Source organism: Sander lucioperca, chromosome 14, assembly GCF_008315115.2.
Source record: "Sander lucioperca isolate FBNREF2018 chromosome 14, SLUC_FBN_1.2, whole genome shotgun sequence".
Lineage (NCBI taxonomy): Eukaryota > Metazoa > Chordata > Actinopteri > Perciformes > Percidae > Sander > Sander lucioperca.
The window spans coordinates 13,803,678-13,830,901 of NC_050186.1; the positions used below are offsets into that span (position 1 = coordinate 13,803,678).

The 27,224-nt window shown below is 40.6% G+C and overlaps 1 protein-coding gene across 1 annotated transcript in view; it reads left to right on the plus strand.

The window, feature by feature from the left end:
- LOC116062897 (synaptic vesicle glycoprotein 2C-like) overlaps positions 1-27,224 on the plus strand; it is a 47,449-nt gene that overhangs the window by 10,775 nt on the left and 9,450 nt on the right. The window contains exons 3-9 of the mRNA XM_031317674.2: positions 10,606-10,786; positions 16,707-16,858; positions 23,720-23,853; positions 25,062-25,151; positions 25,241-25,351; positions 25,466-25,554; positions 26,997-27,161. Of these exons, the coding sequence (XP_031173534.1) occupies positions 10,606-10,786; positions 16,707-16,858; positions 23,720-23,853; positions 25,062-25,151; positions 25,241-25,351; positions 25,466-25,554; positions 26,997-27,161 (922 nt within the window). The remainder of the gene's footprint in view (positions 1-10,605; positions 10,787-16,706; positions 16,859-23,719; positions 23,854-25,061; positions 25,152-25,240; positions 25,352-25,465; positions 25,555-26,996; positions 27,162-27,224) is intronic.

Sequence of the window (27,224 nt, forward strand, 5' to 3'; positions counted from 1 at the left end):
GCTAGGGTCGAGTTTTTTTTTTACGTTTCTTCATTTGTATCCATTTGCGATCCATTCCATTCTGAATAAACAAACAGCGCAGTTCACATGCTTTGTCCTTGTTGCATTACCGGTATTCATTAAGATAATTCTAAACAGATTTCTGTAGTTCAAACAACTCAGAATTGTACTTGAGAACGCCAGCTATAACAGCCCACATATTAAAAAATTGTCGCGTTTAAATCGGGCTCGGGCTTATAACTACAGTTAATGTGTCGGGCCGGGCTCGGAAGCAACGTGCATGGGTTTGGGTAGGGTCGGTCTTGATTTTTTGGGCCTGATCTAAGCTCTAATTTCCCTGCACCAATCAGAGTTTGAGCATCATTTGAATTAACATGATGAAGAGCCTACAGTCATGCTAGCTTTTCTGTGAGACTAGGCACGATGCTTTAAGCTAAATCTGCATGCTAAAATGCTCACAATAACAACATTGTGATGTTAAGCAGGTTAGGGTTCACGACCTTTGTCTAGCATGTTAGCATGCTAACATTAGTTAATTAACACATAACAAAGTGCAGATGAAGCTAACTAGATGACAGCTGTGGGTCTGTTTGCTTATTGTCAGCTGTGTCAGTAAAATCTGATCACCCTTCCAGTCCCGATGAAGCAGATTAGCGGAATAAAAAAACAAAGTTAAACTCTTAAGAATCTTTGATTGTTGCTTATTTAGTCATACATATTTAATGTTGTTGAGAAATACCTTTTAATCAAGTTTTCTGGGGCATCTGACCTGAAAGCCTCAAATTTACAGTGAAAGATGCCTTTTAAATGGATAACAGAATACTTACATTAACTTATATTGTGTAATTTTTTTAGTTGATTCTTAGCAAAAACCCCTTTGTTCTTTCACAAATATGTTCACATTCATGTGTAATTAATTACTTCCACCAACTAATCAAAGTATTCTCGTAAGCGTAGAATCTGCCATTCAGAATCATTCAGAATACATACGAGCATCTGGAACGACGGTTGTCATGTTGCGCCTCCATCTTTAAAATACATTAGCCAATGAGGGACATACCTCTGCATTTCACCCTTTTACACTCAGTGGCACCCCGCACCGTGACGAATGCCAGGGGGAGATCACTCGCCAGGGAAGCGAAAAAGAGAATTAAAAACAACAACGCGACAGGCAAAGCAACAAGACCAAAGTTAATATTGGAGTGGCTAAAACAGCTGTGTGTAAACGATAGAGATACTAAGAGCTAATTTCGGGTTTGGCCACCGTAGGAGTTAAAACGCGATTGGAATGGGAGAGGCTAGAAAGTAATTTTCAGTTGGTTGTCATATACAATTTCACCACTAGATGGGAGAAACTCTTACACAATGTAGCTTTAAAGCAATACTAAAGCACTCTTCCCGCTTCGGTCCCCCTACAGGTTGGAAGCGGAATTGTCCATTACTGCTGTCGCAATGTCTCATTCCAACTACAGATCCGCAACCCGAATATAATGGGACAATTCCGCTTCCAACCTGTAGGGGGACCGAAGCAGGAAAAGTGCTTTAGTGTTGCTTTAAAGTGACAACCAAAACACAACGTGATCGAAATCAGTGATTGAATGAATGGAAACATTGATGGAAAAAGGAAGCTGGTCAGTATTGATATTTACCAGTCCCTCCAGAAAAACGCGATTATGCGATCGCATAATTCAATGCATAATCAGCCAAAGTCCGCATATTTATGCGGGGGCCGCATTTTTTCAAATATGCCGCACTTTCGCCGTATAAATTGCCGATTTCTGCGCAAAATATGCGGGGCTTGCATGATTTCATAATCCCCGCATTTTCGTTGCAAAAAAGTCACATATATCTTAGCAGAAAGTTGAAAAATGTTGCGTTTACTTCACACAAGAGCAGCCATTTTCCCCTGTTGCCATGGGAACGTTATGAAGTGACGTAATTACGCGACGTGAACATCATCGAAAAGCTGCAAACCCCGTGATGAAGCCATGATGAAACCGCAGTTTTTGCAAGTTCCTGCAATTTTTGCAATTTCCCCCAATTTTTGCAAGTTCCCACAATTTCATTGCATAAAATTGCATAAATATCCCGCATATTCCATCGCATTTTTTAAGAAAACGTGCCGCATAATCAAGGATTTTTGCCCGCAACAATCACAAAAAAACTCTTTTCTGAGTTTAAAGATTGAAAGCTTAAAGCTAAATCTGTAAATGAACTGTGTGAGATTTAGATTTGGTGCCAACAACAGTGTGACTGTCAGACACAGTCAACATCCTGACTGTTGATGTTATTGGTGAGTGACAGAAAGAAGTCCTAAATTTGACGTATAGTGAGCCATCTGAAGTTCATCTGGCACTGCCAGAAACCAGCTGAAAGTCAACTTTGCGGGCATGGAGATGGATTCTGATACAGTCGGAAATGACATGAAGTTCCAGATCGGTAGGAATATTTGGCCGTTGATGAAATCAGTTTTCCTGCTAGCAACCTGCTAATGATGTGTGCTGTTTATGACCTGCAGGGCTGTGCATGGAGAGTATAGCGGTGGGTGACACTCTCGTTGCTTTAGGAGCTTGCCAGCAGGTTGTCATGGCACCAGGTATTTGGGGTATGAGTAGGAGGTGTGTCATGCTACTGTAGAGCTCCCACACTCGGGAAAAGTTGTGTTTTTGTGCCACTAATGTGTCTGTATGCGATTTGGCTACATTATTTGTCTCACTAATATCAGAAATATGTCTGCACAGCACCGGTCAGCTTTCTTTATATATTTTTGTGTCTAGGCTTAGTGTTAAATCACAGCATTAGTCACTTATCTTTCCTATATAAAGATCAAAAGAAAACATATTTGTTTATGTCTTTTCAAGGATGACTGTATGGTTTTGTAACCCAAAAGAGAATGCCTACCTTGTTGTTGTTTTTTTGGAGAAGAATGGTTTATTATTCACCCAGATTTGTGACTCATCTCTCAGTGGGAGACAGGATGGAGAGGAGAGAAAGAATGAGTCATTTTTACCAACTTACACACACACACACACACACACACACACACACCCCGCATAAATAAAAGATGTGTGTATATGCTCACTTGTGAGGAATACACCTTACATCATAGAATTGATTGGTGTTTTTAGCACAGTTTCTCTGTGGCTGGTAAAAGAATCATGGGAGAAATAATAAAATAGAGAAAATGATACAGATATCATCCAGCACAGGCAAATCTGATTACAGCACAATCTTTAGCTCAAATTACACGGCATGATCTAATGCTTGAGCATTAAGCTGTCATTACAAATATAATTCATTCACATTAAATGGTTCCTTACTGCAAATAATTGAAATGCAGTATATGTGCATAGGAACACAACCAGCTGCAGTAGCACACTGATGGGTGATGAGGTTTATTTTGGCTGGATCATAGTCTGTGTGTTGCATCAACAACTTACACAAAAATAGATATTGATTTGGCAGAAAGTTGTTTTTCCAGCAGTGTGCAGGTGAACCAGTGTTATGTCAGGACGACGGCCGTGGAGTTTTAGAAAGGGAGTGTGTGAGGGACGTGGGGATCCGACAAGCACTTTGTTTGAGGCATACTGACCCCTTGAATCTGAAATTATTTTCGAAAAAATAAGAGAATATTTCATAATGCATCAACAACAAACATCATTTACAAAAAAATGCAAACAGGAAATATAAATGTACCTTTTAATAATAAGCGCAGCAAACAGTTTTGTATAGATTCATCTAATATTCCAAATGCCATCCTGAACATCTTTAATAATCACCAGTATTAGACTTTGTAGTTTTTTTTCTTTTTAATGACCATATTAAAAAGCTTGAACTATTTAAATCCAGTCTTAATTTTTTCTGAAGTAACTAATCACCTTTTTTTAAGCAGCATATTCACTATACCGATTACTACCCCCCCCTCCCCCCCCCGAATAAGTCATTCATTCCTTCATTGGCATGCATCGGTAGCATTTCTTCCTATAATCTACTCCAAATACGGTGCCTTTTGCTGAAAATGGCGTTCCCTTTTGATATAATACAAAAGGTGAGATGCTATCCAGATGTGGGATGTTCCAGGTTTTTCTCTCTTCCTGCTCTCGTCTGTCCTCTCTGTCACCCTCCCGCTGTAATCCCTCTCTTACACGCTCTCCGTCTCATAGCCGTGCCGGCGATCTGAAGATATGGGCTGGAGTTAATCTCTGCAGCATTGTGCTTCACTGCAGTTTAGCCATGGTAGACTGGCTCACGTACCCCCCCAGAGAAAGAGAGGGAGAGCGCTGCTTTCATACACTTCCTATCAATGCCCTCCCATCTCTTCTACCTTCCACCACATGTAGCTTTTAATTTGTCTGCTGGTGTTTTCCTGCACCACAGTTAGCGTTTGAAAGGATGAAGCCGTGCTGCAGGTGTAGCACAGAGTGAAGACTTCGAGGAGCGAATCTGCATGACAGGCTACTTTTAGGAGCTTTGTGTAATTGATAGCAATCTTTTTTTGTATGTTTTTCAGTCACTTTACATGTGCAATCACAAAACACCATCGACAGGGGAAGTTGTAATAAATAGACTGCTGGAGGCTGAGGTCAACTAATTTTCAGTCCTTGACCCCTTTCTCTCTTCACAACAAAGCACCACCAGAGGATCTATTCATTCCGTGTCCGGGCAAAGGAACAATTCACTATGGATTTACTGTAAAACGTGATTGAGTTGTTGTGTGTTTCTTGTAGTGTGGAGTAGCGAATAGTGTCTGCATGCGACTTTAACAAAGGCGCAGAATGAATCGTGTAACGTCTCTGTCAGTATGCTGACGGTGTTTGAAAGGTTACTTTTAAAATCTAATATGTTATAGATTAGCTACCCTGTTGAAAAGGCTATAAGTAATGTAACTATTTGAATTACTTCATCAAAGTAATGGAACTTATCACTGTCCATTTTGATAATGATTACTTTTTGTAAATTTTTCCGTATTTTACAAGTTCGGAGTGAGAAAGGGTTGTTGGTCGACATATAGTCCTAAAAAAGTCAGCAAAAATGTTTGATACCACGTTTAGGTCATGTGTGAAAATAGCTTGAATGGAAATGTTGCATTAATGCACCATTAGAGCAACTTGAATGTTCCAACTTGGGCGTGTTTTATGCTGTGTTGAGAAGGGCTTGGTGTCGTTTAAAAAATGACGTTACCAGTACCCTTAAAGTGATACAGATTCCGATAGAGTACTCCATTCAATACATCAGAGCTGTAAAAATTCCAAATTTTGCTGTACAATTACAGTGCTCAGCGTAAGCGAATACACCCATGCTAAAGTTGACTAAAAAGAGGAATAAATAAAAAAATCATCTTTTGGAAATTGATCTTAATGCCTTAATTAGAAAAATCCAACCTTTAAGGACACCGATTTTCTTTGTGAATGAATAGGTAAGTACACCCCTATGTTAAATTCCCACAGAGGCAGGCAGATTTTTGTTTTTAAAGGCCAGTTATTTCATGGATCCAGGATACTATGCATCCTGATAAAGTTCCCTTGGCCTTTGGAATTAAAATACCCCCACATCATCACATACCCTTCACCATACCTAGAGATTGGCATGGGGTACTTTCCATAAAATCATCTCTCAATGCAAATCAAACCAGCTATTAGGCTAACTGAAATAAAACCATGCCAATCTCTAGGTATGGTGAAGGGTATGTGATTTTTTTTCTTAAAGCTATAGTGCGTAGTTTCTGTCTGCCCCATGAGGAATTCTAAGTAATGACAACAAAACTGTCGACACATCCACATGATACAAGCCTTCCGTGATTGCGCACCATACCCCCAACCCTCCCCAACGCAGCTGCTAGTAGCCAAGGAGGAAACGGGGGATTAAAAAAACATGATGGACTCTTCAGAAGAGGTCATTATCTTCACTCGAGCTTCTGCGAGCAAAAGTCGCCGGACGACACAATCTTCTGAACATAGCCATACTGAGAGATACAGAGAGAGTTGTGTGGAGCTGATAGTCTTAATTAGCTTTGTAGCAACTCATTTGGCAATGGCTTGAATGTAACAGAAAAGTTATGCACTAAAGCTTTAAAAATCCCTCCCACTTTAAAGAGTTTAAATAATTCTGGCTTTGTCAGCTACTATTGATTTGATAACATTTAAAACAAAAATAAAACACAAAAAATAATCTCCATTAAAATTCCTCCAGCTTAAGATCTACTGTGAGACAAGATGATTTCCATTCTCTTCATTGAATTCCCCCAAAATGTGTAATTTGTCTCTAAATGGTCTCAAAAATTTCTGTTTCCAGTCTTCATTCTGCGGCTGAACACACAATTCCTGACTGATCCTGAACCCATCCTGATCCACTGATTGGCATGAACAATTAACCATTTTGCCTCTATGATAGTGGATAGTGCATTTAGCCTGGCTGGAGCTCTGTGTGGTCCAAATGTGTGTGACTGTGGATCAGGTGCAGATGTTATAACTTGTTCATGCATACTGTAAACACATGCAGTAGTATATGAACTTTAATGAGACAGAAGTATTTTGAGTGAAGTCCACCTTTACGAAAACAACTCAGCAGGTGTTGGATGTAATTAAAAACCAAGCAATGTGCTGTGCTCCCGGGGGTCTACTCTCCCTCCCCCACTGCCTCCCCCTTTTCTGCTCTCATTCCCCGCTGTAACCAACCTGTCACTCACACTCGGCCTTCTGGGAATCCCCTCATCTGTTGAAATCCTGAAGCTCTTTACATAATGTCCTAAATGTACCCTACTGAGGAAATGAGCGCTTGATTCTCCCGAATACTGTCTGTCTCCTCTCATCCATGCCTGGACACTGCACGGTGGCGTGGAAAAAAAAAAAAAACAGAGCCGAGAGGTGTCAAGAGAGAATTACCCTTGCACATAAGCGCTAATTACTACAGCTGCATGCGTGGAGAGTGCTGGAGACAACTTGAGAGTTAGCTGAAGTAATCCTTGTGGATGTGCAGTGAGAAGCTGCACAGTGTACCGTTAAAAAGAGCATAGACACCGTCTGCTGCAAGCTCTTGCTTAAAAAGAAAAAGATTAGCACTGCGGTTCAGATCGGCTCACTTCAACTTTACTGAGAGTTCTTACGGATGTCCTGGCATCAAACCACAGTGTTTTTGGGAAAATGTGTTTAAAGGGAAAAACTTTCTTATTTTCATACTAACCTCGAGATGTACAGTATATAGAGATGGTTGTGGTATTATTTGCCCAGAGATTTCTGAAGCAATTACAATATAATGGCTGTGAATGGAATTTAATTTGTAATGCTCGCAGCATTTAAATGGGGCTGTACTTGTAGTAGAGAAAAAACAGTGATCTGGGATTGCCTGCACACGGGTCTCACCAACCATTCCCCAATACGTGAAATATCATGTTTTTTCACGGCCACATGCACCAACATGTACGCGGGCTGGCTATCAAAACAAAGAACAGAGAAGCTTGAGTTCACAGAAGGAGTGTGACTTCATTCTCAGCTCAGGACACCATTACGCCACTCTTTACATAGAAAATATTGTCGTAGTTTGTCGCTATATTAATGTTTGTTATGTGGAGTACAGCCCCTTATGGTGTGTCTTTGCAGAAACAGTGAAACAGTGTCCTCGTCACTCTGGACATATAACAGCTTTCTTTTGAACTACTTTTTACTGAAAAAATAGTCTGCAGCAGAGATCCTAAAACCTAACCAAATTTAACATTCAGCATGCCAGATACCACCAGGGCTAAGTGGGAATGTGTTTTTATCAGGGATGACAATGTCTCCACTCCAGATTGAAATAAATCAACAAGTACAATGCAGACATTTTGTGCAGACATTCATGGTCTCCAGAAGATGTATCCTACTGACTTTGACCCTCTGAGTCATCTCCTCTAATGCCCCGAGCAGGTCAAAGTTTTCACTTATCCTGTGAAATATCTCAACAAATACCAGATGGATTGGCACAACATTTGGTACAGATATTCATGGCTCCCAGAGGATATATCCTTATAACTTTGTTGGTTCCCTGACTTTTCCTGACTCACTTTCCACTTGCGCTTTACTGTACGTACATTGCCAAGACTCAGAGCATCTTTTTAGGCTTCATAAAGTCTATTTTTTTTTGTCTTGCAGACATAAATGCAGTGGTTGTGTGTTGGGCTCTGAGAGCTTTTAAAATGTGGGTGACAACAAAGTACTGTGGCTGAACACATCCTGTGTAGACACTGATGGAGACACGGTGTGAGGGACGTCCCTCTGTTGGAGCTTTTAAATAAAGATGCAAGTGTCTTCTTTCAGGATCAAACCCTGTGTTTTTAGTTCTAGTGATGGGACATAAGACATTCAGTTGTTAGTGTGTTACCTGCACAGGGTCAGACAGTTAAACACAGCTATTGTCCCTGTGCTCCACTGCTTTTAACTGACCCTCTCTCATTTATATAAAAGACCTGCAATCTAGAGGCCTGTGGAGGCTTTAAGGTCTGACCTGAGTTTGAACCCTGTGAAAAATCACAAATCCAATCACAGAAAGATTCACAATGCGTCTCAGATGACCCATCACCCTCCCCCTTTATTACACATACAAACCCAGGGTTAGGGGAGCCATAAAACAAATGGGCAGGTTTTAGCAGATAACATGTTCTCCTGTACATGCGTTCAGATGCATTGTTTGTGTGTCTCTACACCAATCAAAAGATGTCACCAGCTTGTGCAGAATGCAGCCGTTTTGATATTCACTTTGATATTTCTAAGCTAGCGCTAGTGTAGCTTGCTCTTTATATCCTGCCGCCTATAGGAGAGCCTTCTCTGCAGCAGCTGTGCATAGATAGACCCAGTAGCTGTCACCTGTAATGAATCACTAGCTCTCAGCATCATGTCTGCGCAGCTTGATAAGACCTACTTTCAGTGTATCTGTCCCATCACCACAAACACGCAGGAAGAAAAAAAGAAAAGGCTTCCTTTCCTCTGTCTGCGTTCTTTCTGGTGCTGCCTCGTCAAACAATCCCATCTCCTCCTCCAAACGCATTAGCATTTTTATTAGCACGTAGAGAGTAAAGTGGATTATTTACCGGCCTGACAACCCCTACCCTTCTCCACCAGCCCGTCCTTTATGCTGCATTTTGCCGGGAACAGGAAGAGAAACAACCCCGACTTCCTGCGGAATAAAAAAGCAGCAGGAAGAAACGGATGTCTGGCTTCGAGGTCAACTACTGCTCTGTTTTCCCCCACAGTCACTTTCAGGGAGTCAAATCTTCATTATAATGTGAGCAATGCTTGTTTTACAGACAGCGGTTACTAAAAACATATTGAATTTCCATATGAGATACCAGTCAATAGATAAATGAAATGCAAACACACCTGCCTGTGCACATTGAGCAGCTGTTATAACTTAATCCTTTTACACTGTGGTTTGATCATAAAATGTGGTTCCGCAATGCTTGCTGTTAGAAAATGGAAAACTTTACCTTCAGGCCTGTCAAAACACAGAGTATAGAGTTGATCTACAGTGTTGTTGAGCTCAACAAATCGATCCCAGCTCTGCTATTTATACATTTCATGTGACCTCTGTCTATTGTCGATGGCTGGGAAATAACAGAACCAATTTCCGTGTGATCTCTGGTACTGATGCCCCTAATGCTTCAGCTGATGTTTAGCAGCTCTGTGTGTATTTGTGTGCCACTCTACATGCTTGTGTATGTGTGTGTGTGTGTGTTTTGTGTGTGTGTGCATGCCTGTGTGTGTCCAAGACTAATGCAATCCTAGACCACTAATGTCACCAGGTGTCAGACCAATCTAACATGCCTTTCATTAATGTGTAATGGACATGTAGCTTTTTATATACTGGCTTAAATTGCTACAACTATGCTACATTAGCTTTATTGTGTAGAAATGTTAGCCTGGTCCTACCAGACTCTGGTACATTTCATTTATACAGAGAGTCTGGCCACTCCTCATTGACGAGTGTTAACTTCCTTGAAGGTGGGTACTCTGTTGAAGTTTAAAACTATTGGATCTGCCCAGAGCCACTCTGGATCTGCCATAACCAATCGCTAACGTTTGTTCGTGACGTCGGCTTAGCATCGCTAGCATTGCTAGTACGTAGGAGGGCGGAGCCAGGCTATAGAAATGTAGACGTTTGGCGGAAACTGGCACTTTTAAAACCATCCTCAGCATCAGCATTGAAAGAATAGAATGATGATGAGATGAAAGTTAAAGCTAAAACTTACCGTAGCTTGTGGTGACGAACCCACAGATTATTATCACCCAACTCTGCAGTTCCCTTCATCTCTTCGCAGCGTTTAAGCGTCTTTTCTTTCAACTACTTGTTTTACTTACACTAAGTAAGTACATACAGTAAATACGGTAGATCCAGACCAATATATCGGCCTAGCACATCGATTGTAGCTAATCAAAGATAAATCATATTGGTCATAACATTTTTAGAAACAGTGTCACGATTAGATAATTTGTCCACCAGAGAGCACTGCAAACTGTCAAATGTCCCACTAATCTAAAATATTGCTATATGCATGTGTGCAAACTGTCTCTCCTTTTCTAAAGTGTAATATATGTTTTATTCACTTAACAGTTCCACTCTGTCTCTCCCTGTTTCCAGGTAGCATTGTGTATCTGGGGATGATGTTTGGGGCCTTCTTTTGGGGCGGCCTGTCAGACAAGCTGGGCCGTAAACAGTGCCTGCTGATATCCATGTCTGTCAATGGCTTCTTCGCCTTCCTCTCCTCCTTTGTCCAGGGCTACAGCATGTTCCTCGTCTGCCGCATGGTGTCTGGCTTTGGGTGAGTTCAGTCTTCTCTTCTCTTGAATATTTGTCCCACTTTTACGACCAGTCGTCCTCAATGTGTGTGTGAAAGACTGAAGCCTCTCTGAGGGCTTCTCCCTCTCCTGCCTGATCTCTCTGTTCCTCCAAAGTCAAAGCACACGACAAGAGGTTGTTCTAGCAGCCTGGCACCGACCCATTTTCATCCCCTGAGTGTGTGTGTGTGTGTGTCTGTGTGTGGAACAAAGCAAAACGAAAATGTTTGCAGAAATGAGCCGAGCACAGTAAATGAACGTCTGTGCGTTTCAGTGTTGGGGTGGTCTGCTCTGATAAACGACACGCCCTCCCATCAGAGTATATATGATATATATATATATATATGACTTATAAAGGTCACCTCCATATCAAATGTCAAGCTACTGAGCAAGCCAAATAATATGAAACAAGCGTAATTATGAGACACAGTTTGTGTCATTACATTTTAGTTAGTGGTGATGATCATGTAGGTCTATAATGAGCCTCAGATTACATTAAAGTGCTCATATTATGCTTTTTGGCTTTTCCCCTTTCCTTTATTGTGTTATATATCTTTTTTTGTGCATGTTATAGGTTTACAAAGTGAAAAAGCCCAAAGTCCACCCCAAAGGGACTTACCATCTCCAACAGAAAACACTGTTCACAAACTGCTCCAAACAGCTCTATTGTAGTCCAGCCTTTACTTCTGTGACAATTTTTGCGTCACCTTGTTATAATGCTCGCCTAGCTGCTAGTCTGGCACGCCCTAAAACCAAGCTGGTTAGAGCGGAGGCCCAAAGAGTTCAGATAGTTGCATCGCCATGTCCAGGAGACTGCAGAATTAATGTTATGTATGAAAGATTAATTTGTTAACATTTAAATCATTTACCACTCTGAAACGTCTTGCTCCGGTCTAGGTTGCGAAGCTGGTTCGGGTTGTTCTGCCTATGTTTCAGGATCAGACTCAGGTTAGAACATGTACGGCTGAGCCGAAGCCATGGTTACCGGCTGAAGCGGGTTTGTTTTGGATCACGCTAGCTTGTTTGTCAGGGCCCGCCCTACTCTGCTTCTGACTGGCTAGTAGTCCTTACCTAGGTACTGTCAGGGCACGCCCTCATACTCTGCTTCTGACTGGCTAGTAGTCCTTACCTAGCTACTGAGCATGTGCGACTCCCAACAAAGATGAACAGAAGTGAGATGTCTCACTCTGTAGCTAAAACAGAGAGCTCAACACACAGGGTGAAAAGAGGAGCTGCAGCAATGTGCAGTACAACAAATATATGGTGTTTTTTGAAAATTAAACCATGTAAACCTATTCTGATATAACCTCTAAATACAATTATGAACCTGAAAATGAGCATAATATGAGGTCTTTAATTAATAAGACCAAAATTTAACTTAAAGGTCCCATGGCATGAAAATTTCACTTTATGAGTTTTTTTAACATTAATATGAGTTCCCCCAGCCTGCCTATGGTCCCCCAGTGGCTAGAAATGGCGATAGGTGTAAACCGAGCCCTGGGTATCCTGCTCTGCCTTTGAGAAAATGAAAGTTCAGATGGGCCGATCTGGAATCTGCTCCTTATGAGGTCATAAGGGGAAAGGTTACCTCACCTTTCTTTGCTTTGCCCGCCCAGAGAATTTGGCCCACCCATGAGAAAGAGAGAGACATCATGGCTTTCAAACAAGCAAAGTGGCAATTGGTCAAGGCCACAACCCCACCCTCCACCTTGCCCCCTCCTCTCCTCCTCAGTAGCTACAGACACAGAAATGGCACATCCTAAGGAAAGCTCATTGTGGGACTGGCTCTAGTGGCTGTAATTCTGCACCAAGGTTGAATTTCGAGAAAGAGACTTCAGATACAGTATTAGGGGACCACTAAGGCCTATATAAAAGAGACTTCAGATACAGTATTAGAGGACCACTAAGGCCTATATAAAAGAGACTTCAGATACAGTATTAGGGGACCACTAAGGCCTATATAAAAGAGACTTCAGATACAGTATTAGAGGACCACTAAGGCCTATATAAAAGAGACTTCAGATACAGTATTAGGGGACCACTAAGGCCTATATAAAAGAGACTTCAGATACAGTATTAGAGGACCACTAAGGCCTATATAAAAGAGACTTCAGATACAGTATTAGAGGACCACTAAGGCCTATATAAAAGAGACTTCAGATACAGTATTAGAGGACCACTAAGGCCTATATAAAAGAGACTTCAGATACAGTATTAGAGGACCACTAAGGCCTATATAAAAGAGACTTCAGATACAGTATTAGGGGACCACTAAGGCCTATATAAAAGAGACTTCAGATACAGTATTAGGGGACCACTAAGGCCTATATAAAAGAGACTTCAGATACAGTATTAGAGGACCACTAAGGCCTATATAAAAGAGACTTCAGATACAGTATTTGAGGACCACTAAGGCCTATATAAAAGAGTCTTCAGATACAGTATTAGGGGACCACTAAGGTCTATATAAAAGAGACTTCAGATACAGTATTAGAGGACCACTAAGGCCTATATAAAAGAGACTTCAGATACAGTATTAGAGGACCACTAAGGTCTATATAAAAGAGACTTAAGATACAGTATTAGGGGACCACTAAGGCCTATATAAAAGAGACTTCAGATACAGTATTAGGGGACCACTAAGGCCTATATAAAAGAGACTTCAGATACAGTATTAGAGGACCACTAAGGCCTATATAAAAGAGACTTCAGATACAGTATTAGGGGACCACTAAGGCCTATATAAAAGAGACTTCAGATACAGTATTAGAGGACCACTAAGGCCTATATAAAAGAGACTTCAGATACAGTATTAGAGGACCACTAAGACCTATATAAAAGAGACTTCAGATACAGTATTAGAGGACCACTAAGGCCTATATAAAAGAGACTTCAGATACAGTATTAGAGGACCACTAAGGCCTATATAAAAGAGACTTCAGATACAGTATTAGGGGACCACTAAGGCCTATATAAAAGAGACTTCAGATACAGTATTAGGGGACCACTAAGGCCTATATAAAAGAGACTTCAGATACAGTATTAGAGGACCACTAAGGCCTATATAAAAGAGACTTCAGATACAGTATTTGAGGACCACTAAGGCCTATATAAAAGAGTCTTCAGATACAGTATTAGGGGACCACTAAGGTCTATATAAAAGAGACTTCAGATACAGTATTAGAGGACCACTAAGGCCTATATAAAAGAGACTTCAGATACAGTATTAGAGGACCACTAAGGTCTATATAAAAGAGACTTAAGATACAGTATTAGGGGACCACTAAGGCCTATATAAAAGAGACTTCAGATACAGTATTAGGGGACCACTAAGGCCTATATAAAAGCATCCAAAGAGCACCATGTCATGGAACCTTTAAAGTCAGACAAGGCTGTTGTGGCTCTGAAGGCATTCTTATGATCATGGGTGGATTACTGAACAGGCCTATAGGGTTAGGGGCCCTGACCCTGAGCCGCTAAATGACAAAAAAATGACCTAAAACAACTACAAACGACCCAAAATGACTACAGAGCCACAAAACGACCACATAGAAAAGTGAAATGTCTACTGTAAAAATAGATGCAAAATGACTTCAAGTAAATGCAAACATTACTAGAAAAACTAAAACTACTAAAAACAAATGCAAAACGGCTGCAAGGTCGTGATTACCATGGCAACGATCAAAGCTTCGAAGCATTCGTTGCACAACAACAAAAAATAGATGCAAAACCACCACGAAAAGACGCAAAGTGACCACAACTAGTCTGTGCCCATCGTTATAATACGTCCTCCATGCTTATGATTGTTTCAAAAACAAGATGTAATAAGAACACATTATTTTCAGGCTGCCTTCCAGAGAATCCTAAAATCTATTTGAGTGTGTAGTTTGTAAATATCTGCATCTCTTCCATCACAACCCACAGGCCCAGCCTGTTGCCAGCACACACAGTTTGTTCAGGCGGGAGAGTTACCTGATTTGCACTCGGCTCACTCGTGTTTATTTACCATTATGCCGGTTATCTATCAGAGTCTAAAAAAACCCAGCTTCTATCTAAATGGCTTTGTGTTGAGTTTTTAATTAGCAGCTTTAGCTTTTATTTCATCACTTAATTCTCAATTTGTATGCAGGTACATATCGTCTTTTTTACAACCTCAGTCTGGGAAAAATACGATCCGGCATCGAGTGTTGTTGCAAGTTTGACTAGTTTCTACTTGTTTCATTAAGATTTTCCCTACTTATCGTGTGACTTTGGTGTTTTAAAGGGTTAGTTTGAATTCACCAAAATCTGTAACTAAGACACTGACTATGGAGAAGTAGCTCATACAACTAGAGCTGTAACAATCCCAAATTTTACAGTACAATTAATTGTCTCAGAAATAATTGCAATTAACAATATAATTGTCTCTTTCAGTCAAATTTAAAAATATTAATTTACGTAGTACTTTTGCAAACAAATTAAAGTTTTGAATGAATCCTATGAATATCTTTTGGTTATATCACTGTCATGCGACCCAGATAATGTAAAACACAAGTACACAGCCTATTAAGTCAAACACCCCTCTTTATTATCATAAAAACATTGTATTATTTCTTAAATGAACATAACATTGACAATTACAGTCAACAGCCATACCTCTTATGATCTTGGCTAATGTTAGCAATAATTGCAAAAGTTTAATATTTTGAGAAAAAAAAAAGTTGAACATTTTGAGACAATTGACGTTTCATATAAACTTTTCATTTTTCTGATTACTATTTGTCTGGTTAGAAGGTTTCTTCATGCTGAAACATCATCTACAGTCTGTTGGAAACAAATAAAGTTTTGAATGAAGTTTTGAATGAATCCCAAATAATGTAGTAACACAGGTACATGAAGTAAACCACGCCTCTTTATTATAATAAAACATTGTATTTTTTCTTCTTAAATAAACATACTATTAACAATATTAACATCAACAGTCATGCCTATTAGGACCTTAACTGGGCAGTGGTGGCCTAATGGTTAAAGAAGCGAGCTTGTGACTGGGGTCGAAAGTAAAAGAAAGAAAAGAAAGAAAGGGGGAAAGTGAAAGAGCAGCGCCTGTCCCTCCCTCATCACCACCACTGAGGTGCTCTTGAGCAAGGCCCGCCTCCAGTGGAGCTGCTCAGTGGCCAGCAGATCAGACTGTGGTTGTACTGAGTAGCTTCCAGGTATGAATGTGGAACTGTGTGGATGTGACAGGTCGTCGTTGTAAATGAGAATTTGTTCTCAATCGACTTACCTGGATAAATAAAGGTTAAAAAAAATAAAAAATAATAATGTTTGCAATTAATTGCGGTTAAACAAAGAAACGGCGACTATGTAAAGAAATTGCGATTAGACAATTATGTAATAATTGTTACAGGCCTACATACAACCAAACAACAGAACTATGCCTTTAAGCTGAAGTGGACACTGTAGCTGCTACCTGATGATATGATTTGACTTCTTCTGTTGATATGAGTTTACACACGGCCGCCACACGGCCCGTGCCATTCTCATTTTCAACGTTCTAACAAAAATAAAATAAAGTTGAAAGCAGAGACACGCTGGCAAAATGCTGTTTTTCTTGATTATCAAAAAGAGTTGAAATCTAAGATGTTGAAAGGCTAATTGCATAGTCATACGTTGTCTGCCTTAGTTATGTACGGTACTTCGTCAAATGGGATGATGAGTTGTGTGAATTAGTTTTCCCTTTCACAGTTCATGTGCTAATTTTTCCAAAGTGACAAATGAAGAACAGCGAACTCAAATGATTTTCTGTAACCATACATCTGTTTTTCATGTTCATAAATGTTTGTCACCACACACATTACTGTAATATAATTACAACGGTTGGCGCCTGAAGCACACATAACTAATTACAGCGCACCGTATTTGCAGGATTGGTGGAGCAGTACCAATCGTATTCTCGTACTTTGCGGAGGTGTTGGCTCGGGAGAAGAGAGGCGAGCATCTGAGCTGGCTGTGCATGTTCTGGATGATCGGAGGAATTTACGCCTCAGCCATGGCCTGGGCTATCATCCCACACTATGGTGAGTGACACCTCCGACCTCATCCAACGGTCATAATATTCTTATTCTTTATTTTATAAAGGACAACACATTAATTAACATTTCTGTAAATGTGCCAGTGTTAGCCAGCTGGCTAATTTTCAACTGGACTTTGGCCAGATGATTTTAGATCAGAGCAACAGGAAACAGCAAGACATTAGTACAGGTTAAACTATACAGACAGAAGTCAACAAGACACCATACAGACAGCTAGAGCAACAAATAAGCTTTCTCAGTAAGCCATGCAGAGCTACAGGAAGCAGCAAGACATTAGCACAGTTTCACATCAGCAGTATCCCCATTCAGTATAAGAAGCCATGCAAGCATCAATACACAGCATAACGCCACGCTGATGTGGGTGCCAAACAGCAGCTTTGAGTTGTTTTTTGTTTTTTTTATCAGTAGGCTATTACTGTGATATTCTTCTTATCTAATCAGATGCTCCTAACGTTTAGAGGCTTGGAGATATTGTTGTCAATAATAATACTGTATCTTTATTAAAAAAAAAAATCACTCTTTACAGTAACTCAACGCTCTGCCATTACTCAGGAAAGCCACTATAATCGCACAGGATCCCACCCACCTCCTTCACCAATCCTTTCAGTTACTGCCGTCAGGTCGACAGTACAGAGTCACATTTGTAAGGAAAAACTTCCATCCCCACTGCCATCACCACACTTAACAGTCATACACTGACAGCATCAAACCGCTCCATTCAGACTTCTTCTTGCACTGTTTTGGCATTTTCTACGGTCAATGTTTTTACTCAGTTTCTATATATACTGTATCTTTATATGTACTTTTATGTCATTTAAGCCTGCCCTGTCAAAAACAAATTATCTGTCACTCAGACATATCTTTCCTATCTTTAAACAAGGATGAAACTGTAACAGAAGAATAAAAAAAAATTTCAAAAAGTAAATAAAATTCAAATTGTAACAACTAAAATGAGAAAGTTGAAGCAATTACAATTGGTTGAAGATTTGAATTTGTTGGGGTGGTAGTAGCTCAGCCTGTAGGGAGTTGGGCCGGGAACCGGAGGGTTGCTGGTTCAAGTCCCCATATGGACCAAAGCAAGGTGGTGGACTGGTAGCTGGAGAGGTGCCAGTTCACCTCCTGGGCACTGTCAGGTGCTCTTGAGCAAGGCACCAAACCCCCAACTGCTCGTGGTGCCTGTCCATCGACAGCTGCGGCGCCCTCACTCTGACATCTTAGGTACTGAGCATGTGCGTGTATTTCAGACCTGTGTGTAATGTGTATTCTAACAACAGCGTGAGAACATGTACGGCATTATTATTTAAAACTGTAAAAAAAAAAAATGATAAAAATGAGTTTGTATTTAAAAGACCATACTAAGGAACTGACGTTTAGACAGAAATGCAGGGCTGTGTTGTTTCAGGTACCGACATGAGACATGAAATCTGCTCCAGGAAGTCCAACTGGAGCAACACATGAATGCGTTTAAAGCAGGGGTGTCAAACAAAGAGCCAGACTGGAAAATGAGATTCACATCAAGGGCCAGACATGTATAGTTTATTGACATGCTTTTATTTAAGAGAAAAACTCAAATATTTTGACTGAATTATTGCACGTCTCATTTAGCCTTCTTACCTACAGTTTGGGCCTCATAAAGCCCCAAAACAGTTCCTTAGCCATCATAGAAGAAAGCGACAAAAATGTTGAAAAAAGCACAGAAAAGGTGGTTACTGGGGCAGGATCAGCAAAGAGATAAATAAAAGAATAATTTGCTTTAACAAATGCCAAAACTCTGCACCACAATGTATAACACACACAAAACAGACGGAATGCAGTGTTAACGTTACAAGCTCATCTTCCAGGAATGTGCCCCTACATGTATTTGGTTGGCCTTGCTGCGGAAAAAGGTTGAGAATGTTGTCTGTCTGAATACAGCCTTTGCGACAAGGCAAAATGACTCAATGTACATCTACTTTGAGCTCCCGCGACCCAGGCTCCACACTGCAGAGGTTTGCCACTGTCAGCCATCACTCGCATCACTAGTTTAAACATTACCGCAAATATAGAGATGGCAATAAAGTTTGAGTCGACGGTATGTTTCCTCTGTTGATGATGCTCCCTGCCGGAGTGATGCATATAGTACAGCGCAACACAATAGATAACATGCAGGTTGCATTGCAAATACATCCCGAGTCATGGGGCTTAATTTAGAAAGGCCCTCCGGGGTGTATGCACAAACGCAAAGCAGGTGGCAGTGTAGGTGGAGGCTCTGACAATCGCAGCAGCAGAAAAAAGTGACACAGCATATTTCAGCCTACACAGTAAATATCCGCATGAAGGCTTTTAAAATCTCCTCACAGTACCGGTGTACTAAGACAAACAGGGGTGTGGCGGGCAAGCTGTCAGCTTACACCGCAAAGGAAGGTTCAGCCAGAACTATGTTGGGGTTTTTTTGTGTTCATTTCAGGGAGTTTTATGTGTGTGAGGTAAAACTAAATGTACGAGGAGAAAAGAATAGAAAGGTTAGCTGATGTAACAAATCTCATAACGTATAGCGCGGGAGAGCTGGAGGATAACAGAGAAAGGACGAGGTGTGTGTCACAGGATAAGAACAAAAAGAGCAAAATTAAATCAATCTGGTGTATAGGGAGGGGCATGGGTGACGAAAGAGGAGCAGAGAAAGAGATTAGGACAAGCGGGAAGGAGAGGTGGAGAGTGTGCTTGATTTATGTGGCCTGTGTCAGAGATAATCGAAAGGTGAAGGGATACAGCAGAGGGCTAGAGGGAGGCGGCGAGAGAAAACAAAGCAGAAGGGACTGAGTGAAAAAGTATCAAAGGAAAGGATGACGGAGGAGGAAGGGTTTCTCTGTTGGCCATTTTCAGGGCTGTGTTGATCAAAGATAATGAAGTTTGCTCGTAGACCCATGGCCATCAGACTCAGGGCTGTAGCCAAGTCCACAGAAAGTCCAAAGAGGTTTGAGTCCAAGTCAAGGTCAAGTCCAAATGAGAGACAGTCAAGACCGGGACCGGAAAAAAAGGAATCCTCTTCAAGAGCACCAATAATTTGAATCTTCAGTCGAAAACCCCCAAATCGACTCGCAAATATAATTTATTTTGCTGTGTCATTGCACACAGAGCAGTGCAGAATAAGAGCATGGCAGGCTGTAGACTTTTAGACAAACTGTGATGGAAACGGACGACAACGCGGAACAGCATCATTTGTTTGTGTTCGCTGCCCTGACGCTGTCTGCTACCAAGGTGAATGTGAGCAAAGTCATCAAAACTCATTTTGAAACGGACGCTGGTGCAACCTGCTGCTGTCCAGTGTGAGCGACTCTTCAGCTGACAGCGCTGTAAGCAGCCTGCGGTGCTCTAGGATTTTATAACTGAACTACACTGATTTTCTTGACTGTGTTGAAAAGTGTTGTCTTCACATCCAGGGCTGGGTATGGGCAATGACTTCCCCAATCGATCTGATTCTGATTCACAAGCTCCCGATTCGATTACATTTTTGATTTGATATCAATGAGGTTAGGGAAATTTTTGTTACAATACCAATTTAGCTTGTATTAAAAGAGATTCTCAGAAAACTTATGTTGTAAATTGTAAAAGCAAGAAGCAAGTATTTTTTAGAATGCACCAGGTTAATGTTTACATTAAGAATTGACCTCCCAGTAAAGTAAAGTACTTTTTATTATACATCCATGGTGAAAAGGCATATATTAAAAGATCGATTTATGGATTTTTTTTTTTTTTTTTTTTTTAAGCTATTGGATCACTCAAACAAAAATTGATTTTTTCGAAAAATCGATTAATTCAACCCAGCCCTATACACACATGATCATCACAGATGATGGACAAAGACATTAAAACATGAAATGGCCAGGGCAAAAGCAGTGTTTACTTTGATTACTTCACAATAAAAAGCCATGCAATGTTTCAACGGTTGAACATTGTTAATGTAACCTAGCAACAATAGGAAGCAGTTTGCATTAACAGTAACTTAACACAGCTCTAATAGAGTTGTTCAGGAAAGCAAGCAGTAAACAGTGAGGCTGATATCAATGACATACAATTACAAACAGAAACACTACATCCCATGCTGCCTCGATTCATTGAAGGCACTTTGAAGTCAAGCACAGGAATGGTGGACCCTGCCACTAACAATAAAAACGACCTAATAGAGAGGTAACCATAGAATGTAAATACGTTGAAAGGGTATTGCTGAGGAAATGCATGGGGTTTGTACACATGAAGCATTTGTGTCTCATTCGTGTCTCTGAAGAGCCTAAACATATAACCATCTAAGGGCTCTCTGTCTGTTGTCACAAACTGTATTTTTTTTTTATGTGAGTGAGTGTGAGAGCGCTGGCTGAGGCTTATAATTGAGGCCAATTGATTAGACGCCAGTGTTTTCAACACACTTTTTTTCTCCAAGATGCAGCAGTGTGTGGGCAATAGGTTCCGCCGCAGTGCTCTTTGCATTGATTGGTGGACAAAGGCCTGTGTGTGTGTATGTGTGTGTGCCATCGTTTTTTTTTTTTTTTAAGGTGTTAAGAATGTGATATACTAAAAGAACTGATAAAAAGATAATCTTGCAGCCTGTGTTTTATATGTGTGTGTGTGTGTGTGTGTGTGTGTGTGTCGCAGTGTAAGAAATAAGGTGGATTTGTAAGTTGACCTTTCTTTTCATTGACACATGTACAGTATGCTTCAAAATGTGTGTCACAGCATTGAATGATGTCCAAGGACAGTGTGTACGTGTCTGTATGTGTGTCTTAGCCGCGCTCACTTACCGTAGAATAGGAACATAAATCTTGCTGAGTATCTGATTCAGTCAGCCATCCCCTCCAGTACATTAAAGCTATAATCCCCCTAATGAGGTTTGTACTGGTACACACACACACACACACACACACACACACACACACACACACACACACACACACACACACACACACACACACACACTGTTCAGGGTCTCTACTACTATACTTTCCTGATGCTGATTCTCTGATACAGTCTTGTATGAAATTTAGACTGGGTGTCCTCCAAACACACTTGAAGTGCTTTGTCACATGTTGTAACTCGCTGCTTGCATCTTTACAAAACTGCAATTGTGATATTTGCCTCCCAAGAGCTCACAACAATGTCAGCTCTATTTCATTAGAAACATTTTGTAATGCCGACTTCTCCAGATCTAAACCCTGAAAATAACACCTGGGACAGGTTCAATCTCCAGACATTGTGTACCATTTTGCTACGGTGTCCTGGTTAAACGACATGTTTCCTCCGAACGGTGTGAAACAGTGTGCAACGGGCACAAAAAGCCACAGTGCTTGCGCACACAACGGTGTGTTCAACGCAACCCTATCGTTTCAGTTTATAACATGTGTTGCTACGTTTTGTCGGGGGGTGAACGTGGCCCTGCTCTATGTGTCTCTCTCCATGGTGCTGAAAAGTTCCAACCCAAAATCTTTTGGGTATTATCTCTCTTAACCCTTGTGTTGTCTTCCGGTTCACCATGCACTTGTTGTCCTTCTGGGTCAAAATTAACACATTTTCTGACATTTTTGTCCCTTTTTTAAAGCACTTTTTTCAATGTTTTCGATGCTATTTTTCACTAACACCAACTTATTACCACTAGTTTTACATTACATGTCATTTAGCTGACGCTTTTATCCAAAGCGACTTACAATTAAGTGCGTTCAACACTTTCCACTTATGTTTGGAATACATGTTCAATACATTTCATTTCTAGGAAATTATACCTAACTTTGAAATGATGAATTATTTTGACTAATATTAGAGGAACCTATGTTGATGGATAATCACAGACGTGTATCTCAAAGTTTAGTCAGGTTTTAAATCCATTTAAATTTTTTCAAATGCTATAAAAATGGAATACCCAAAATTCAGTGAAAGTAGTGATCAAGTACTTGCAATTGTACTTAACGTTTTGGGTAATTTGATTAAAAAAGAAACCCGTATTTCTGATATAGAAGTTTTGAGAACGGGTCAAATTTGACCCGAGGACAACACAAGGGTTAATGGTGGTGAAACATTCAAACTTCACTGATCCCCTCAGGAACCAGAAATAACAGAACAACCACCTAGCAGCAACCTAGGAGCCTTTTAGTGTTCACTTACAGTAACAAAACCTTAGCAACTGTAATATGCTGTCCCAAATATTTAACAACACCTCAGTAATAACCTGGTCCAAGCTTATTTGACTTGCTGGAAGAAATGTGGCCTTTTCTAATCTCTGATGAAATGAATAAAAGGATTCCGGTGAGAACGGGACAGGGCTGAATTAAAAGAGACAATAGGAGAGAGATAAAAGACTATGCATCAGCAGATGCCAAAGAGTGTGCATGACACTGGGGAAGTAGTTGACCTGCAGGTTAATTCATTTCATTAGCTTGTGGCAGAGAAACATCATGTCTGTTTGTACATGAGTGACACATAAAACCCAGTACATCCAACCTCGAAGGAAAGAGCTATACATGAGTTCTTGTGTTTTTGTTTGATGTAGGCTATTTTCATGTTACTACGCATCCTTGTCACATGTATGTCTGATACATTTAACTGGTTACCACTTCCCCTTAGGAGACATTCTCATTGGCTGCTCTTGGTTTGTAAATGCATTTGCTTTAGCTATCCTTTATACTGTACTTAAAACAGCTTTTAGTTTCATTTATAATATATATTTATGTATTTATGTTTAAATGTTTCTGAACTTCCATATTTTGTGCACGAGGACCCCCTTGAAAACGACATGCATTCCAAGGGGTTTATTCTCCTTTTATGAATGAATTAGAATTGAGCTATGTGTTTTTGTTTCTGTGTGACTGCTTCCTTGTGCAGGCTGGAGTTTCAGCATGGGCTCGGCCTACCAGTTCCACAGCTGGAGAGTGTTTGTGGTGGTGTGTGCGCTGCCGTGTGTCTCTGCAGTAGTGGCTCTCACGTTTATGCCTGAGAGCCCCCGCTTCTTCCTGGAGGTAAGAGAGAGAGGGAGACTCAGTATGTTGTGATGCTGGCAGCACCGTTATTACTCTTAATGACAATGATAATCATTCAAATGGATATCAGAGAATAGCAGAAACCTTTGTGGAGTAGCATTTTAATGGAAGAAAATAAATGTAGTTAATGTTTCTGTATCACATGTTTCATCTTTATTTTATTTTTTAACTGTGAGGAACGTGGGGCGGGAGTTTAAGGGGAAGTAAGGAAGGGAGGGACCTGAGAAAAAAAATACTGCGTGAGGTAAAAGGAAGGCACAGGTGCATGTGGAGAAAGTTAGTGATTGTAATTTGGCTGCTGAGTAGACCCACCCACCAACACGCTCAGCTGTTAAAGCTACAGTGGCTATGGAGGCACCTGCGGCGGTTGTTTAGCCGCCAATAGGTGACTGTGAGCCGGCTACAGGCACCGCTAGATGCCGCTCCTTTCAGGGGCCATGGTAGTTGAGTTTAGTCAGAAAAAGTGAGCGTCATGCGGCGATGACAGTTAAGTTTAGGCACCAAAACAACTAGTTAAGTTTAGTAAAAAAATTGTGGTTTTGGATTAAAACACTCCTGATGACTGAACGAGCGTTTCCTGGGTAAAAGTATTTAGTTTTTGCCGCGAAGTGATCTCCGCTCTCCGGCTTGAAAGTGCTGTGTTTTATGTTGATGACACCACGTTGTGCCATTTCATTGTGAGATTATTTTCCCTTGGATATTGAAGTGCATAAATGTTATGGCATGGCCGGCCGAGTGGCACTATATCCATTGCATTGGAAGGGAGATTTAATTCATGAAACGGGTATAATATCCAGAATATAATATATTATTTTATTTTACTTTTATTTTTTTATTGATGGTTGTTTAAAGTCATGTTTTTACACACTCCTGTACTATAGGTGGCGGCATGCACCTTAAACGTTGGTCTGTAGGCCGCCAATAAATCTAAAGAAGAAGAAGAAGATTTAATTCTTGCATGTTTTGTTTTGTTGTGCATGATCAAAGAACATTCCCCCCCCCCTTTCCCATTCCTAATAAATGAGTATTAATTTGCTTAGAAATATAGAATCAACAGAAGTTAAAGTCCAAGAGACTCCCCGGGATAAAAGCCAGTATGGTTAACTGGCTCCAGCAACATCAGGATGAAAAGGGGAGATCCTGATGCGTATGCATACACGACGTAACATTACTCAATCTTCCCTTAGGTAGGTAAACACGACGAGGCCTGGATGGTGCTCAAACACATCCACGACACCAACATGCGTGCCCGCGGAGAGCCCGAGAGAGTCTTCACTGTGAGTACACGCCGGCCTCCACACTTTGCATCCTCCCTGCTGCAGCAGTGCCGTGTCAGCAGGTGACAGACCAGTGTCTCCCCCTGCAGGTGAACAGGATCAAAATCCCCAAACAGCTGGACGAGCTGGTGGAGATGCAGAATGAGTCAGCCAACCCCGTACTCAAGGTCCTCTTCAAGATCAAGACTGAGCTCAGAGGAGTAGGATCCTTTTTTTCCTTCTTCTTCATTTTGTCCCGGTTTGTTTTTTTCATACGGATCTTTAATGGTTGTTTAGATTCAAATTAAATACCAATATGTTCCCTTTTCTAACAGATCTGGTTGACGTTTATGAAATGCTTCAACTACCCAGTTAGAGACAACACTATAAAGCTGGCTGTTGTCTGGTTTACCCTGTCGTTTGGGTAAGAGATTTCATGCATCACCTCCAGCACTACTTCTTTTACACTTCTTATGATTGCAGCTTCCATCATGTTTAATGAGCTATACGTTGCCCTCAGTGATACTTAGAGCCCTTTCCAGCCAAGTGAGTTTCAGTGAAGTACTTAGCACTGAGGCAGATGTTCGCTCACGTATCTCCTCTTGATGAATGTTGACAGGTTAGACTGGAAAGAGAGAAGCCATTTGAGAGAAGGTGTCACTCTGATTTTTTTTTCTGCTGACTGCAGTAATGAACTATACAGTACGTACATGTCGGAAAGTTTTATCCCTAAGGACAGGCTTTTAAAACTAAAAAGAGACAAGTAAGCTGTTATACTAAAAGAACAATCAGTTCTTATGTCCTATTCTGGTTTAATTTTGTGTCAATTCTTTACTTTTCTTTTTTTTTTATTTGACATCCCAGCTCAAAACTACCAATAAACTAGTAGCACCTGTGACACCCCCTTGCCTAGACACACACACACACACACACACACACACACACACATTTAGCTGCATTGTTACCAGAGTTAATTAAAATGATGCAAAGTACAGTCACAAAGTCGCTTGTTGGTCCTACAATATGAAAACCTTCAACCTTTTCAAATGAATTATTATTATTATTATTATTTTTATAAATATGTTGCTCAAAACCACCACAGGCATGTCAGACACTGTAACCATGAAAAGAGATGAATGCAGTGGAGGAAACACCACAGACTTTCAGACCTTTGCAGACTTTTTTCCACCACAAACTTTATATTATAATGATCCGGATACAACTGCTTATCTAGGAGTAAACATGTTCATGTTCTGTCTGGTCCCACCAGGAAGGGGCACAGCAAAACAAATGTGCACACCTTAAAATATATTTGGTTTGAAAACGGAGAAATCATGTCTTCAATTTATCAAAAAGCAACAAATCGAAACACGTCACACGAGAATCCAAAGTGAATTTAAAGTTAATAGCAGTAGTGGAATGTAAGTAAGTACATTTACTCAAGTACTGCACTTCAGTACAAATTTGGGGTACTTTACTTGAGTCTTTTCTTTTCTTGCCACCTTCTACTTCTACTCCGCTACATTTCAGAGAGAAATATTATACTTTTCACTCCACTACAGTCATCTGACAGCTTTAGTTACTAGTTACCTTACAAATTAAGATTTTTGCGCAGAAAACACATTGCATCGAGTACTTTTAATTTTAATACTTTAAGTGCATTTTACTGATGATACTTACACACTTTTACTTAAGTAACATTTTCAATGCAGAACTTTTACTGTAGTATTTTTACAGTGTGGTATCAGTACTTTTACATAAGTAAAGGATCCGAATACTTCTTCCACCACTGGTGAATAGTACCAGGATCAGCTGATCTAGAGTGGCCTTTATGTCAGTGCTCACTCACACTGTGTCTGCGTCCAGGTACTACGGGCTCTCTGTGTGGTTCCCGGACGTCATCAAGCACCTTCAGGCCGACGAGTACGCCTCCAGAGTCAAGCTCCACAACAGCGAACACATTGAAGACTTCACCTTCAACTTCACTCTGGAGAACCAGATCCACAGAAACGGAGTCTTTCTAAATGACAGGTAAACAAACTAAAAGGCTTTTTTTTTGGGCATTTTTAGGCCTTTATTTATAGGAAAGCTGAA